Below are 17,227 nucleotides of genomic sequence, written 5' to 3'. Positions count from 1 at the left end.
ACTAGTAATGAGGTGATGACAGAGAAGAAAAGCACTGTCCAAGGAAGACTCCTTTCTATTTGCAGAACAAAAAAGAGATCAACTATAAAATATGCCACAAATACTTTCAAGGATAACCTCTTGCTGCTTCATTTGTCGTATTTTCCATGATTGTGTAGGCATTCTAAACCTATCATTTTTGCATTTTGGGGGAGGAACTATAAAATGGTAAACATTTTTGAGTATTAGATATAATTTAAAAATTCATGTTATACATTGAAAACATGCTCATAAAACCAAATTTGAATAGCACAGAATAAGTTGTAAGCTCCACCATGGCATAGATGACTTTCTTGTTATTAGAAACACGAAGATAAATAAAACCACTTCTATTGTATTCACAAAAATATACCAAGAGCCCAGGACAATACCTGGCATATAATAGGCATTATATTACTAATTATGGAGTGACTGGACTATGGAAGCTTTTTTTTCCTTTTGAGATGGAGTTTCACTCTTGTTGCCCAGCCTGGAGTGTAGTGGCTCAATCTTGGCTCACTACAACCTCTGCCTCCTGGGTTCAAGTGATTCTCCTGCCTCAGCCTCCCAAGTAGCTGGGATTATAGGTGTACACCAGCACGCCCAGCTAATTTTTTGGATTTTTAGTAGAGATGGGGTTTCACATCTTGGCCAGGCTGGTCTTGAACTCCTGACCTCATGATCCGCCTGCCTCAGTCTCCCAAAGTGCTGGGATTAGAGGCGTGAGCCACTGCACCTGGCCTAGAAGTTTTTATAAAATATCTTTGCAACATTGACAAAGTTTGGAAATGTTAACAATTTGTGGGGTGTGTATCCTTCCAGACATTTTCCATGCATACATGATCACATAAATGTACCTAAGTGTACACAAAAACCATATAATTTAAAAATAAAACTCTAAAGCCAGGCGTGGTGGCTCATGCCTATAATCCCGGCACTTTGGGGGCCGAGGAGGGTGGATCACAAGGTTAGGAGTTCAAGACCAGCCTGACCAATATGGTGAAATCCTGTCTCTACTAAAAATACAACAATTAGCCAGGTGTGGTGGCACATGCCTGTAGTCCCAGCTACTCTGGAGACTGAGGCAGGAGAATCGCTTGAATCTGGGAGGCGGAGGTTGCACTGAGCCAAGATTATACCACTGCACTCCAGCCTGGGTGACACAGTGAGACTCTGTCTCAAATAAAAAAAAAAAAAGAAAAAGAAAAAGAAAACAACCCAACTCTGAGGTCATATAAACATCCGTACTTTGCTTCCCCTATTTAATATATTGTAGCCATCTTATTAGCCCTTGCACATAAACTTTACACTAAATCTATTTTGTGAATATTTTAGTTCACTTGATTTTTTTTTTTTTTTTTTGAGATGGAGTCTCGCTCTGTTCCCCAGGCTGGAGTGCAGTGGCTCGATCTCAGCTCACTGCAAGCTCCGCTTCCCGGGTTTACGCCATTCTCCTGCCTCAGCCTCCCGAGTAGCTGGGACTACAGGCGCCCGCCACCTCGCCCGGCTAGATTTTTGTATTTTTTTTTTTTTTTTAGTAGAGATGGGGTTTCACCGTGTTAGCCAGGATGATCTCGATCTCCTGACCTCGTGATCCACCCGTCTCGGCCTCCCAAAGAGCTAGGATTACAGGCTTGAGCCACCACGCCAGGCCAGTTCACTTGGTTTTAACTGCAATTTTGAGTTATTTGTGAACCACACTGCTCGAATACTCCAGTCAACTGAGCGCTAATACGCCAAGAAGGAAATTCCCATCCCCTGTGTAGAGACAGTTACGTTGTTGAGCACTACCTTTTTGCTGGTGGACTGTCCGTTGCTTTTGGTGTCTTGTTCATGGTTCCAATTTTCTGTCACTTGGGGAGACTGTAAAATAATTTCTTCTGGAAACAACACTTTTAAAACAAAAAAAGGTAAGAGCATAGGTATAACTAAAAAGTTAAAGAAAAATTAATAGAGGTTGTTTATGGCTGACCCTAAAGTAATTAATATTCTATTCCCTTCCTTTCTTAACCTGCCTGTTACACTGTTTCTAAATCAGAGCATTATTAGTAATGCATATTCTTCACAACAAAGCCATTTACTCGCCCACCTGCAAAAACAAAAATGAATTACATTTATGAAGGGAAAAGTGAGCAAGATGAATTTATTTTCAGTTATTTAAGCAAGCTATTATTAATTATTCACTAAGCTGAAATAGTAAGAAAACACTAAAACTTGATAGAAAATTAAAAACATGACTATAACAAAGTTTTACTTCTAATATTATGACTGAAGAGACTATTTTACACAAAATTTTACATGAAGCCTATAAAAATATTCTGTGAAGATGTAACACTATCATTCTATAAAAATAATACCTTTTACACCTAAGTGGATGACTTGTTCAAGTGCAAAGTGACACCGTCTGCTTGTAGTCCTGCTGGGAAGAAAACCACATAAAATAACTAACTTCACATTCAGAACTATTAAGGCTGGCATACAGTAATGCAAATTTGATTATACAACCTTTAAGTCAATATAAAAAAATCACAGCAACAGTCCAACAATCAATGAAATAGAGAACAGAAAAACACTAGAGAGGATGGGTGCAGTGGCTCACATGTGTAATCCTAGCACTTTGGGAGGCCGAGGTGGGCAGATCACCTGAGATCAGGAGTTCGAGACCAGCCTGGCCAACACAGTGAAACCCTGCCTCTACTAAAAATACAAAAATTAGCCGGGTGGGGCGGTGTTGCACGCCTGTAGTCCCAGCTACACGGGAGGCTGAGGCATGAGAATCACTGGAACCCGGCAGGCAGAGGTTGCAGTGAGCTGAGATGGCACCACTGCACTCCAGCCTGGGTGACAGAGTGAAACTCTGTCTAAAAAATTTTTTGTAAAAACCACTAGAGAATACCAATGAAGCCAAAAAAAAAAAAAAAAAAAAAAAAAAAAAAAAAAAAAAAAAAGCATGTGACAAAATCCCACAACCATTCTTTAATTATTATTATTATTATTATTTTAATTTTTTAATTTTTTAGTTTTTTTGAGACGGAGTCTCGCTCTGTCGCCCAGGCTGGAGTGCAGTGGTGCGATCTCGGCTCACTGCAAGCTCTGCCTCCCAGGTTCCCGCCATTCTCCTGCCTCAGCCTCCTGAGTAGCTGGGACTACAGGCGCCCGCCACCACGCCCAGCTAATTTTTTTTTGTATTTTTAGTAGAGACGGGGTTTCACCGTGGTCTCGATCTCCTGACCTTGTAATCTGCCCGCCTCGGCCTCCCAAAGTGCTGGGATTACAGGCAGTGAGCCACCACGCCCGGCCTTTTTTTTTTTTTTTTTTTTTTTAAAGAGACAAGGTCTTGCTGTGTTGCCTAGGCTGGAGTGCAGTGGCACAGTCACAGCTCACTGAAGCCTCAAATTCCTGGGCCCATGTGATCCTCCCACCTCAGCTTCTCAAAGTGCTGGGATTACAGGTGTGAGCCACCACACCTCGCCCCATATCCATTCTTGATTAAAAACTCACTAAAATAAGAATCTATCTCCTCAACCTGATACAGGGCCAATATGGAACCTACAACCCACACTGTACTAACTCATTCAGGACTGACAGCCCTGCCCCTAAGACCAGGGACGAAGCCAGTGCATCACTTCTCACCATTTCTATTCCACATCGGCACAGAAGTTCCAACCAGTTCAGGAAGGCAAGGGAAAACAAATACAGAGCATCCAAATAAGAAAGGAAGAAGTAAAACTGTTTTTTTTTCAGACAGAGCCTCGCTCTGTCACCCAGGCTGGAATGCAGTTGGGTGATCTCGGCTCACTGCAACCTCCATCTCCTGGTTTCAAGTGATTCTCCTGCCTCAGCCTCCTGAGTAGCTGGGATTACAGGCGCCTGCCACCACGCCTGGCTGATGTTTTGTATTTTTAGTAGACACGGGGTTTCCCCATGTGGGCCAGACTGGTCTCAAACTCCTGACCTCAGGTGATCTGCCTGCCTTGGCCTCCCACAGTGCTGGGATTACAGGCGTGAACCACTGCACCCGACTTGAAACTGTCATTCTTTGATGTACGTATATGTACTTGTATATGCAGAAAATCCTACAGACTCTATGAAAAGCTACTGGAGCTACTGAGTTTAGGAGACCTGCAGGATACAAGGTAAACAGACAAAAATCAACTGCTTTTTATAAATACTAGAAACAAACAATTAGAAACTTAAGTTAAAATTACTGTTTACAATAGCCATTTAAAAACTAAATAGGTATAAATCTGACAAAAGATACCTAAGACCTATACACTGAAAAGTATAAAATCTTGCTAAAAGAAATGAAAAAAGATGCAAATAAATAGAGAGACATACCATTTTCCAGGGCTGGAGGACTCATTAAGATTTCAATTCTCTCTTAAACCGACCTATAGATTCAATGTAATCCTAATCAAAATCCCAACATGCTTTCTGTAGAAACTGATATGACCTAAAATCCACGGAAGAATAAAGAAGACCTAGAATAGCCAGACAACTCTGAAAAGGAACAAAGTTGAAGGCTTGATACTACCTGATTTTGAGACTTATCATAAAGACACATATCATACACTATGTTTGTGTTCCCCTCAGCTTCATACAGTGAAACTTCATCCCCAATATGATGTTATTGGGTATGAGGAGTTGAGGCCTTTGGCAAGTGATTAGATCATGAGGGTGGGGCCTCAAGAATGGAGTTAGTGCCCTTATACAACGGAGCACAGAGAGCTCTCTCATCCCTTCTGCTGCGTGAGGACACAGGGAAAAGACATTCGCCTATGAACCAGGAAGCAGTCTCACTAGGACACTGAACCTGCTGGTGCCTTGACCTTGGGCTTCCCGATCTCCAGAGCATGAGTAATACATTTCTGTTGTTTATAAGCCACTCCATCTATGGTGCTATGCTAATGCAGCCTGAGTGGACTAAGACAGACAATAAGACCCTGTAATGTTGGTGTCAAGACAGACAAGTGTACCATATGGAACAGAACAGACAGTCTGAAGAAACAGATCAACAAATATTTGGTTGGCCGGGTGTAGTGGCTCACGCCTATAATCCCAGCACTTTGGGAGGCTGAGGCGGGCGGATCACAAGGTCAGGAGATCAAGACCATCCTGGCTAACACAGTGAAACCCCATCTCTACTAAAAACACACACAAGAAAATTAGCTGGGTGTGGTGGCGGGTGCCTGTAGTCCAAGCTATTCAGGAGACTGAGGCAAGAGAATGGCGTGAACCCAGGAGGCAGAGCTTGCAGTGAGCCGAGATCACCTCACTGCACTCCAGCCTGGGCAACAGAGTGAGACTTTGTCTCAACAAAAAAAAAAAAAAAAAAAAAAAAATTGGTCAACTGATTTTTTTTTCTTTTTTAAACAAAGGTACAATAGTAATTCATTGGAGAAAGGACAGGTTTTTCATCAAATAATGCTTGGACAACTGGATGTTTATTCCACCCTCCAATTTCCATTCATACCCTACAAATAATTTGCAAAAGCTTAATGAGATAGATCATAACCCTAAATGTACAGGTTAAAGCTGCCAAGTTTCTAAAAGAAAACAGGATAAAATCATTGAGATCCAAATTAAAGATTTCTGAGATGCATCACTAAAAGATCTGTGAAAGAAAACATTCATAAACTGGACTTCACCAAAATTAATAATTTCTGCTTTTCAAAAGGCACTATAAAAACAATGAAAATACAAGCTGTAGTCTGAGGAAATATTTGCACAGACACATATCTGATAAAGCACTGTACTGAAACTATACAATCATCTCTGCAAACTCAATCATGAGAAAACAATTTTTTTAAATGGGCCCAAAGACTTGAGGAAAGACTTCAACAAAGATTTTGTACAAATGGCAAAAAAGCACATAAAAAGATGTTCAGCGGCTGGGCGCGGTGGCTCACACCTGTAATCCCAGCAATCTGGGAGGCCAAGGTGGGCAGATCACGAGGTCAGGAAATCAAGACCATCCTGGCTAACACGGTGAAACCTCGTCTCTACTAAAAATACAAAAAAATTAGCCAGACGTGGTGGTGGGCGCCTGTAGTCCCAGCTACTCTAGAGGCTGAGGCAGGAGAATGGTGTGAACCTGGGAGGTGGAGCTTGCAGTGAGCCGAGATCACGCCACTGAACTCCAGCCTGGGGGACAGAGCAAGATTCTGTCTCAAGAAAACAAAAAACAGGACCGGGCATGGTGGCTCACGCTTGTAATCCCAGCATTTTGGGGAGCCGAGGCAGGTGGATCATGAGGTCAGGAGATTGAGACCATCCTGGCTAACACAGGAAAACCCCGTCTCTACTAAAAATACAAAAAAATTAGCCACGTGTGGTGGCAGGTGCCTGTAGTCCCAGCTACTGGGGAGAGGCTGAGGCAGGAGAAAGGCTTGAACCTGGGAGGCGGAGCTTGCAGTGAGCTGAGACGGTACCACTGCACTCCAGCCTGGGGGACAGAGCGAGACTCCGTCTCAAAAAAAAAGAAAAAAGAAAAAAAAAGATGTTCAGCATCACTAGTCATTAGAAAAATACAAATTAAATCCACGAGATACCCCTTCACACTATGAGAATCAGCTCTGTTCTAGAGTCAAAGCAGGTCAAGGAGTCCAGGTCTAGACGTCGGCTGTAGTCTCTCTGGCTGCCATGATGGGAGCTGTGTGCCTTCTACCAGCGTTGCTGCTCCCTATGGCCCCAGCCAACCCTCACACCTCATCCAACACAGCTGCGCCTCCCTTCCCATTCCTGGGCCTTCTCATGGCACTCACATGCTGGGGTCTCTCATCTTGCACAGCAAACAAAAAGCACCCCCTCCTGGGCCTCCTGTATCTCTTTGGTCACCAATTTCTCTCACTCTCTCTCCATCCTACCCTCCCTGCTTTCATGGGCAAATGCCTTAAAAAGGAATCAACGACATTTCTCCATTTCCCCGTAGTCCATTCATTCATTCTCAAGACATTCCAATCTGGCTGTAGCCCAAATACTGCCGATTTCTCAGACATAGAAAGCACTAATATTAAAAAAAAAATGATAAATTTGACTATATTAAAACTAGCACCTTCTGTTAATAAAAAGACATATATATTTATATATAATAAAAAATATATACATAGTTTTTTGAGACAGAGTCTCACTCTGTCTCAGACTGGAGTGCAGTGGTGTGATCTCAGCTCACCGCAACCTCCGCCTCCTAGGTACAAGCAATTCTCCTGCCTCAGCCTCTCAAGTAGCTGGAACTACAGGCGTGTGCCATCATGCCCAGCTAAGTTTTGTATTTTTAGTAGAGATGGGTTTTCCCCATGTTGGCCAGGCTGGTCTCAAACTCCTGACCTCAAGAGATCCGCCTGCCTTGGCCTCCCAAAGTGTTGAGATTACAGGTGTGAGCCACTGCACCCAGTCTCAAAAGACACTTTTTAAAAAGCTAAAAGACAAGGAACAAATCTGGAGAAGATATGTACCTAAGAATAGTTTATCATAAGGAATACAGAAAGGACTCCTACAACAATGAAAATCAGATAAATTACTCAATAAAAAAGAGGGCAAAAGACGCAAGCAAGCATTTCACAGAAGATGAACATTTTACAGTCCACAAACAAGAAGATTCTCAGCCTTGTAAGTAAGCCAGAGAAAAGTAAATCAAGACCATCATGAGATGTATTACACACCTACCAGAGTGGCACCAATTAGGAAATCTAACAAAATCAGATTGCAGGGAGGGCACTGATCAACAGGTTGTTATATACATGGATACTGGAATTCATTGATGCAACCACTTGTAAACCTGGAAACAGGAATATACCCCAAACCCAGCAATTCCACCCCCACATACACAGCGGCTCTAGGAAAAGCAGGAAACAATAGTAACAGGAAACAATGAAGATGTCCATCAACAGAAAAACAGAGGGTATTCACACAACCGCCAACTAATGAACTGTAGTTACAGGCAACAACATGAAGACATCTCAGGAACACAATGTTTAGTGAAAATCTGCAGCTCCTAGGAACCAAATACAGCATTACTCCTTTTCTAAAGTTCAAAAGAATTAAAAGTGAAGAATACACTCTTTGTGCATGACTAGTTAATGGTTTTGTGGAGGAAGAAAAAGTCAGCTGGGTGCCAGGTCACAGCACCCCTCATCTGACAAGAAAACAAATAAAAGTAAGGAGCTGGTAGCTGACAGTGACAGTGAGGCATGAACCAAAGATCCAGTGCACGTGAGGTCTGGGAAAGAATGAACATGCAAATGTATGCACCTTTGTATCTCAAAAAATAGTCGATAATAAAGCTAGAAACACGGGGCATGCAAAAATACTGTAGGAGCCTACTTCATCCACAAGGCCTCTACACGTCAACCACAGGCGTGCTGGGGGCTCCTACGTCACTACTTAGATGTCAACGGCCATACTCGAGAGAAGACTGTACAATCAAAGATAAAGAGACAAATTAACTGGGCATGGTGCCTCACACCTATACTCCCAAAACTTTGGGAGGCTGAGGCAGGAGGATCGCTTGAGCCTAGGAGTTTATGACCAGCCTGGGACCCCATCTCTATTAAACAAACAAATAAAAAAAGACGGCCGGGCCCAGTGGTTCATGCCTGTAATTCCAGCACTTTGGGAGGCCGAGGCGGGCAGATCACAAGGTCAGGAGTTCGACACCAGTCTGGCCAATATGATGAAACACCATCTCTACTAAAAATACAAAAATTAGCTGGGTGTGGTGACAGGCACCTGTAGTCCCAGCTACTCGGGAGGCTGAGGCAGGAGAATCACTTGAACCTGGGAGGCGGAGGTTGCAGTGAGCCAAGATCGCACCACTGCAATCCAGCCTGGGTGACAGAGCGAGACCTTGTCTCAAAAAAAAAAAAAAAAAGACATTTGAAAGAAGACTCACTAAAAGCATTACCTATTATATGTGAATTCCACATCCATAGGTTCAAAGTTATAGGCTTGTTCAAATTCTGGATTAATTTTAAGAGTTACATCTTCTTCATGAATCTAAAAAAGAAACAAACAATATACATGATTTCTTGGAATAAAGTGATATCTATATCCAGCAACACATCATCAGAAATTCATTCTACAGCTTTGAGCTAAAATTTGGTATCTATCTGCAAAATTAGTTGAAAAGGATTAAATCATGCCATTCAATTATACAAACAAGAGGAAATGAATCACTACAATCAAACTTATTGAACTTCTATTCGCTGGGCTGTAGCCTCTCCTAAGGCTCTGAGAATAGAGAATGCATGGGAGGTCACTAACTCCATAGGACACAAACAAACCAACCACAAGTGTAGCCAAGTGTTACCTACTGTAAGGAAGCCTCAATAAGAAGGTCTGCCAGGTGCAGTGGCTCACACCTGTAATCCCAGCACTTGGGGAGGCCAAGGTGGGCAGATCACCTTGAGGTCAGGAGTTTGAGACCAGCCTGGCCAACAGGGCGAAACCCTGTCTCTACTAAAAATAGAAAAAGGAGCCAGGCGTGGTGGTGGGCACCTGTAATCTCAGCTACTTGGGAGGCTGAGGCAGAAGAATCACTTGAACCTGAGAGATGGAAGTTGCAGTGAGCCAAGATTGTACCACTGCACTCCAGGCTGGGTGACAGTGAGACTCCATCTCAAAAAAAAAAAAAAAAAAAAAAAAAAAAAAAAAAGTCATTACAAGACTTCTCCTTTTAGTAGAAAAGCCCTCCAGCTAAAGCAAGATCCTGCACGATCAGTTCTGCATATTCTCTCCTAGACAGTGTGGGTAGAAAAATAAGAAGGAAAGCCCTGATCCGAAAGGAGCTCAAGCTCTTCTCCAGGTAGCTCAGGCAACAGGGTGAGTTTCCTGAGGGTCAGGGCTGACACCAGCAGAGGGTCGCGAAGCTACGGCCCAGGCTGGCTTCCAGCTCCGGAGGAAGGGAAGCAACAGTGGTACAGGGCTGTGGGATCGTTTCCCCTGAGGATGAGGAAGACAAACCAAGTCCTCACTGTACACAGGAGACATGCGTTAGTCTACTTGAGAAGAGGAGGAGGTGGCATCCAAGAGAGCCTGAAAAGACGAAAAGAATTTTTGGAGCTCAAAAGGATATGGAAGGTCATTTCAGATGCCAGGGTTTGATCAATGGCATGGAGGCCCAGCCATATGGCTCATGAACCAGGGGTAGAGGCAGGCAAGTGCCTTCCTCCTGAGATCTCTGGCTCTGCTTCTTTGGAGGTTTCAGTATGCAAGGCTTCCTTTCTTGGCACAGCTGGTCTACTATTTGGAGGCTAAGATGGTCACTTGGCCATCTTGGGCTCCTCATGTCAACTTGATCAACAGCAAAAGTGGGTAATGGAGAGCTGGCGAGGTCATGTCACTCGTGTCTCACATCTCAGTACACAGGCGATGGCCTAAGTCATTACAAGATCTCTGAAATCCTGCCAAGATTTTGTCTTCTGGGAAATATCCTATTCTATGAAATCAGCCACAGCACGGACCCTGCATGAAGGTGTAGCCCAGAGTGACTGTGGCGGCAAAGGTCGGAGGCTGCCTCTTCTCCAGATCCTTACCAGGCTCTTCTAGCTCTCTCAGTCCTTCTTCCCTCTGACAGTAAAGGCTCTGGCATTCTCCATTCAAGTTTTCTACATTAAGTAATGTGTCACTTCATCTTCTCTGATGCACAGATAAAGCACCTCCCTTCTCATGCAGATCCCAGCATCGCTCCCAGTGCTATGCTCAGTATATGACCAGTAAAATCCAGCCCAAGAGTCACAGACCACCCCATGCAGAACCATCTGGAGCACCAGGAGCTACTCAAAGCCAAAAAAACCACCTTCACACAAACATCAGAGCTGCAAACTTGTAGGTGTATTTTTCCTTTCAAGGTTTCCACTCTGAAAGCTCTTCCGGAATACATTCAGAATGCCCAAATATAACTCAACGCAAACATCGTGACTTACATATAACCTAAAAGATATGTTTTACGTGGTTGAAAATTACAGTATTAAGTTTCCTTTATGCATCAAAAATTATTTAAAGATTCACTGTATCTTCACATTTCCCAAAATAGCCAATGCATATGGGAGCACCTCCCCAAGAGCCGTGGGGAGAACGTTACCTTTTCAACGGGTCAGAAGAGTACGTCCACCATGAACTCATTAAGAGAGTGTTCTCTCACCTCAGTCACGTAGCTGATGTATTTGATGGCATGTCCTTTGTACTCTTGAGTTTTTAAAATCAGTTTATCACCTAGTTAAAAAAATATATTACCATGTTTAAAGCTAATACAAAATCACAAATTTCTGTGCTGTCCTATAAAATCCAACACGAGGAAGTTCAATAAAACATTACTGGGGTCAGGTCGGGCATGGTGGCTCACACCTGTAATCCTAGCACTTTGGGAGACCGAGGCAGGTAGATCACGAGGTCAGGAGATCGAGACCATCCTGGCTAACACAGCAAAACCCTGTCTCTACTAAAAATACCAAAAAATTAGGCGGGCATGGTGGTGGGCACCTATAGTCCCAGCTACTAGGGAGGCTGAGGCAGCAGAATGGTGTGAACCCGGGAGGCTGAAGTTGCAATGAGCCGAGATCGCGCCACTGCACTCCAGCCTGGGCAACAGAGCGAGACTCCGTCTCAAAAAACAAACAAACAAACAAACAAAAAAAAACATTACTGGGGTCAACTGCTTACAAATAATGAAATACAACAAAGAGGCCTGGCACAGTGGCTCACGCGTGTAATTCCAGCACTTTGGGAGGCCGAGGTGGGCGGATCATGAGGTCAGGAGATCGAGACCATCCTGGCTAACACAGTGAAACCCCATCTCTACTAAAAATACAAAAAATTAGTCGGGCATGTGGTGGGCGCATGTAATCTCAACTGCTCAGGAGGCTGAGGTGGCAGAACGGCGTGAACCCAGGAGGCGGAGCTTGCAGTGAGCTGAGATCACACCACTGCACTCCAGTCTGGGCGAGAGAGCGAGACTCTGTCTCAAAAAAAAAAAAAAAAAAAAAAAGAAATACAACAAAGAAACATGCTTGATGTACATACGTTGCTGATTTTTAGTGAAATTCTAACCCAAAAGAAAAAAATGCGATAATATGACTGTCATATTGCCAGTTAAAGAGTATCTTCTCTCTTAAGTGTGGTTTCTCTGCTAGTCTACCTAGGGAAGCATGCGAGTAACAAACACACCTGTGTACAGAGAAGGTCTCCCTTTGGCCAACCCTGGGACCTCCAGAACCAGCAGATCCCCATTCCTTCTTAAGACGATCCCACTCATGTTGTACTCTTTCAGCTCCATTTCTGCATAAATCTCCTCAAGCCACAGCAAAGTCGAAAACTTCTCCTTGTAATTTGACATGTTCAGAAGCTGGAAAACATGCAAACGTATACGATACAAAGTCAGCGACAGCGCAGGGGCACACTGGAAAGCTACAAAGTCAGTGACAGCGCAGCAGCACACTGGAAAGCAGCAGCTCTGCACCGGGGAAGTCCCAACAGCTCCAGTTCAGCACATGGCCCCCCAGGTAGGGCGATTCTCGCCAGAGTCTGCTAATGCCTCAGTACGTTTCCCGGCCTTCAGCACAAGGGCCATGAGGCTCCAGCACACTCCCTGGCCTTTGGCATGAGGCTGTGGGGCTCCAGCTGGTGGTGTCCCTCCCTGCACTGCCCAGCACTGTCCACCCTCCCTGCTCTTTTTCAGGTTGTCCAAGTTAATTCTGGAAAGACAGAATTTGGCTTCCACAGACATCTGTAAAAAAAGGACAAACTTCTAGGTCTGGCCAAGGTGGACTAACAAGGACCAGATTTACCCTTGTACCTGAAAAATACTTAGAGACATAGAAATAAGAAATGATGGTGTTTAAACAGTGAACATCATGCAGCACAGGACTGTGATCCCAAGACTGGGGAAACAATCCATGGAGGCCCCATGACTGACCCACCTGCACCTGAACAGAGCTCCTAGGCCCCAGCACAGAGGACTCAGGGGAGCCGCATGGTCTCTAAGGAGAGGAGCTCTGGTCTATGGGGCTGGGTGCTTGGAAGAGCAAGCAGCACAGAGTGGTCTGGAGGGGTCAGGGGACCCACTCGGGACCATCAGTTTAGCACTGAGGAACGCATGAGACACCACCCTGCAAGACCCATTGTGGGGCCAGAGCAGGGCCTCAGCATGAGGTGGGGGAAAACTCACAGCAGCCTGCCCGGAATCAGAAAGTGGGAGGGCAGAAAGTGTGTCTGAACACATGGTGGCTGAAAATTTCCAAATCTGAAGAAAACTCAAGGCCACATATTCAAGAATCCCAATGAACCCTGAGCACAAGAACAGGAAGAAAAGAATCTCTACCACCACACATTGTAAACCAAATCTATTAACATCAGTGATAAAAGAGAGAGTCTTAAAAGCAGCTAAGAAGAAACAACGTCATGTGCCAAAGAGCAAAGATAAGACTTAAAGCAAAAGAACCCCATAAGAAAAACTAAAAAAATACTTAGGAGATGAATGAAAACAAAAACAAAACATAGCAAGACTTATGGGAAAAGTATGAGCAGTGCTGAGGGAATTTGTGACCATGAGTGCTGATTCCCATGAGCACTGCAAGGAATTAGACAAAGGAGAACAAACTAAACCCAAAGACAGAAGAAAGAAATAAAGATTAGAGAAGAGATGAACAAAAGACAGAACTGAAAAACAATACAGAAAACCAGGAAAACAACAAGTTGGTTCTCTAAAAAGATCAACAAAATTGACAGACTTTTAGTAGATTAACTAGAAAAAAAAGAGAAAGGCATAAATTACTAAAATAAGATAGAAAAGTGGGAACATTACTACAGATTCTACAGAAATAAAAAGGATTATAAGAGAGTATAAGCAATTGTACACCAATACCCAGATGAAATGGACAAATTCCTAGAAACACAAAACCTGCTAAGACTAAACCATGAAGAAACAGAAAATCTAAATAGACCGATTACTACTAAGGAGGTTAAAGCGGTAATCAATATCCTGGAAAGGAAAACCCCAGGACCCGATGGTTCCAAAGCTAAATTCTACCAAACATTTGAAGAATAACTAATACCAAACCTTCTCAAACTTTTCCAAAAAGATTCAAGAGGAGGGAACACTCTGACTTACTCTTATAAGGCCAGCATTACCCTGATCCCAAAGCCAGACAGAGACACTTCACGAAAAGAAAACTACAGACCAATATGAACACTGATGTAAAAATCCTCAACATGATACTAGCACACAAAATTCCGGAGCACATGAAAAGGATTAGCTGGGTGTGGTGGCTCATTCCTGTAGTCCCAGTTACTTGGGAGACTGAGGTGGGAGGATTGCTTGAGCCCACGAGCTTGAGGCTGCAGTGAGCAGTGACTGAGCCATTGCACTCCAGCCTGGGCAACACAGCAAGACCCTGTCTCAAAAATACATACACAAAAGGATTATACCCTATGATCAAGTGGAATTTATTCCTGGAATGCAAGGATAGCTCAATATCTGAAAATCAATTACTGTAGCAACACACATTAACAGAAGGAAAGAAAAATCACATGATCATCTCAATACAGAAAAAGCAACTGAATTTTCTTTCTTTCTTTTTTTTTTTTTTTTTTTTGAGACAGTGTTTCCCTCTGTCACCAAGGCTGGAGTGCAATGGTGCGATCTCAGCTCACTGTAACCTCTGCCTCCTGGGCTCAAGTGCCTCCCAGGTAGCTGGGATTACAGGTGCATGCCACCACGCCTGGCTAGCATCTGACAAAATTTAACACCCTTTCATGGTAACATTTAACAAACCAGGAAGAGAAGAAAACCCAGCTGGGTGCGGTGGCTCATGCCTGTACTTGCCTGTAATTCCAACACTTTGGGAGGCCAAGGCAGGAGGATTGTGAGACCCCATCTCTATGATATACAAAAGTTAGCCAGGCATGGTGGTGTGCCCCTATAGTCACAGCTGTGAGCTGTGATTGCACCACTGCACTTCAGCCTGGGCCACAGGAGAGCCTGGCTCAAAAAAAAAAAAAAAAAAAAAGAGAGAGAGAGAAAAAGGAAAAGAAAGAAAAGAAAGAAAAGAAAGAAAGAAAGAAAACTACCACATCAAAATGATAAAAGTCATATATGAAAAACCCACTGTTAACATCATACTCAATGGTGAAAGATTGAAAGCTTTTCCCATAAGATTAGGAACTTCCAAGAGAAGGATGCCTGCTTTCACCACTCCTATTCAACATGGTACTAGAAGTTCTAGCCAGAGCAATTAGGCAAGAAAAGGAAATGAAAGACATCTAAATTGAAAAGGAAGAAGTAAAATTATATGTTTGCAGATGATGTAATTTTATATGTAGAAAACTCTAAAAGATTCCACAAAACACTGTTAGAATAAATTAATTCAGCAAAGTGGCAGGGTACAAAATCAAAGGACAAAAAGTATCTTCATTTCTAAACAACAATGAAGAATCTGAAAAGGAAGCTATGAGACCAATGTATTTACAACAGCAGTAAAAAGAACAAAATACTTACAAATTAATTTCACCAAATAAGTAAAAAACATATACAAAGAAAACGACAAAACACTGCCGTAAGAAATTAAAGAAGACACAAATAAATGTTAACATATTCCATGTTCATAGCCTAGAGGATTCAATATTGTTAAGTCCATACTAACCAATGCAATCTACAGATTCAATGCAATTCCCATCAAAATTCCAATGACAGGCCAGGTGCAGTGGCTCACACCTGTAATCCCAAGCACTTTGGGAGGCTGAGGCGGGAGGAATACTTGAGGCCAGGAGTTTGAGACCAGCCTGGGCAATGTAGTGAGACCTCGTCTCTGGGGAAAAAAATTCCAATGGTGTATTTTGCAGAAACAGAAAAATGCATCTTAAAATTCATATGAAAGATCTTGAAAAGCAAATAAATTTTGCCAAAGAAACAACAAAGCTGGAGGACTCAAATTTCCTGATTTCAAAACTTACTACAAAGCTGCAGCATCAAAACATCAAGTTGGTGGCTGAGGAAGGAACTGAGGAGCACCCTCCAAGCTCAGCAGACCTGGGTCCCGAGGGAGGAGCTGAGGAGCACCTCCCCATCCCAGCAGACCCAGGTCCAGCTTTTTCTGCCACTTCCTTTCAATGAACCATTCAGGCATTTGCCTGGAAATTCAAAGTGACTGGGGGAGAGAGGACTGCACTCCCGACTCATGGCATCCTCCGTGCCCAGGATCTGGGAGTAAAACGTATCTGAACTTGTTTCTATCATGGCAATGGATTGCATTTGCCCCTTCCAACCCAAGAACCCAGCGCTGCCCAGGCCGTGTTTTCCCCGGCATTGAGGAACATTCAGATTGGGCTCCCAGTGCCAGATGGTCAGGCAGGCATAACCTGGACACAGGTCAGACAAGAGCCACTGGGGCATCTGCCAGAATAAGTTAGTTTCCTGTGTGAGGAACCCCTGGTCATGGGGCATCAGCCTGTCCTCCTGGTAAAACAAGTATCCCCTGAAGGGTGCATGGTGAACACCCAGGTCCCGTTCCCTTCATTCTCCTTAGGACAGAGCTGCCAGTTGCTCTGGCACTGGAGCTCCAGTTTAGCTGGTGACTCTCAGAACACCTCAAAGCCCTATAGAAAAAAACCCTCCTGGACAAAGGGCAATGTTCTCCCCTCAAACTGTCAAATTTCATAGACTTTTCGTCCTTCTCGGACTTTTCTTCTCCAGACACCCCACTCAGAACATGCTCCTCTGTCTCTCATATGGTTGGGGACCTGGGCTCTCCTCCCCTGGACCCTTGCCCTGCTGGCTCTGTCAGGGTGATGTTAAGAGGCTGGAACTCTTCTTGCTCATAACAAGGGCCTCCTAGTCTAGCGAGAGAGGCTGAGTTGATGGCACAGGTATCCCTCAGTTCTTCTGCTCCAGACCCCAAAGGCCCTGTGCGTGACTCCCAGTGAAGCTGTGGGATGCCAGCCCCTGGAGCACAGCAGGTCTGGCAGTGTGCCTCAGGGCCAGACAGTGACCCTCGTTATCCCAGCTACCTGTGAAGAAAATGAGCCAGATGAAGGTCTGAACCTGAGAAGGAACCTCCTGGCTTTGTCAGAAAACAAGAGCATTAGAAGATGCAAACACACCACAGGCCATCAGACACTTCCTACCTCTGCAAGTAATGGCTGGAAAGTCAGGATGTCCATTTTTTGTTCCACACATTTTCTAAGTCTATCTGGGATTGGATATTGTGGAAGAAAACTT

At 43.8% G+C, this 17,227-nt stretch overlaps 1 protein-coding gene across 1 annotated transcript; it reads right to left on the bottom strand.

Annotated features, from left to right (window-relative positions):
- Positions 1 to 1,746: 1,746 nt before the first annotated feature.
- On the bottom strand, positions 1,747 to 17,220 carry LOC115895884 (RNA helicase Mov10l1-like; the record flags this gene model as incomplete). Its single annotated transcript, XM_030926444.1, has 6 exons — positions 1,747 to 1,910; positions 2,376 to 2,434; positions 8,921 to 9,012; positions 11,159 to 11,229; positions 12,181 to 12,358; positions 17,134 to 17,220. Coding segments are annotated over 6 exons (651 nt in total), but the record flags the coding sequence as incomplete, so codon positions are not given.
- Positions 17,221 to 17,227: the final 7 nt, after the last annotated feature.

The sequence above is a fragment of the Rhinopithecus roxellana genome, unplaced genomic scaffold, assembly GCF_007565055.1.
Source record: "Rhinopithecus roxellana isolate Shanxi Qingling unplaced genomic scaffold, ASM756505v1 contig3515, whole genome shotgun sequence".
NCBI lineage: Eukaryota > Metazoa > Chordata > Mammalia > Primates > Cercopithecidae > Rhinopithecus > Rhinopithecus roxellana.
This window is presented reverse-complemented; position numbering and strand designations above follow the sequence as displayed.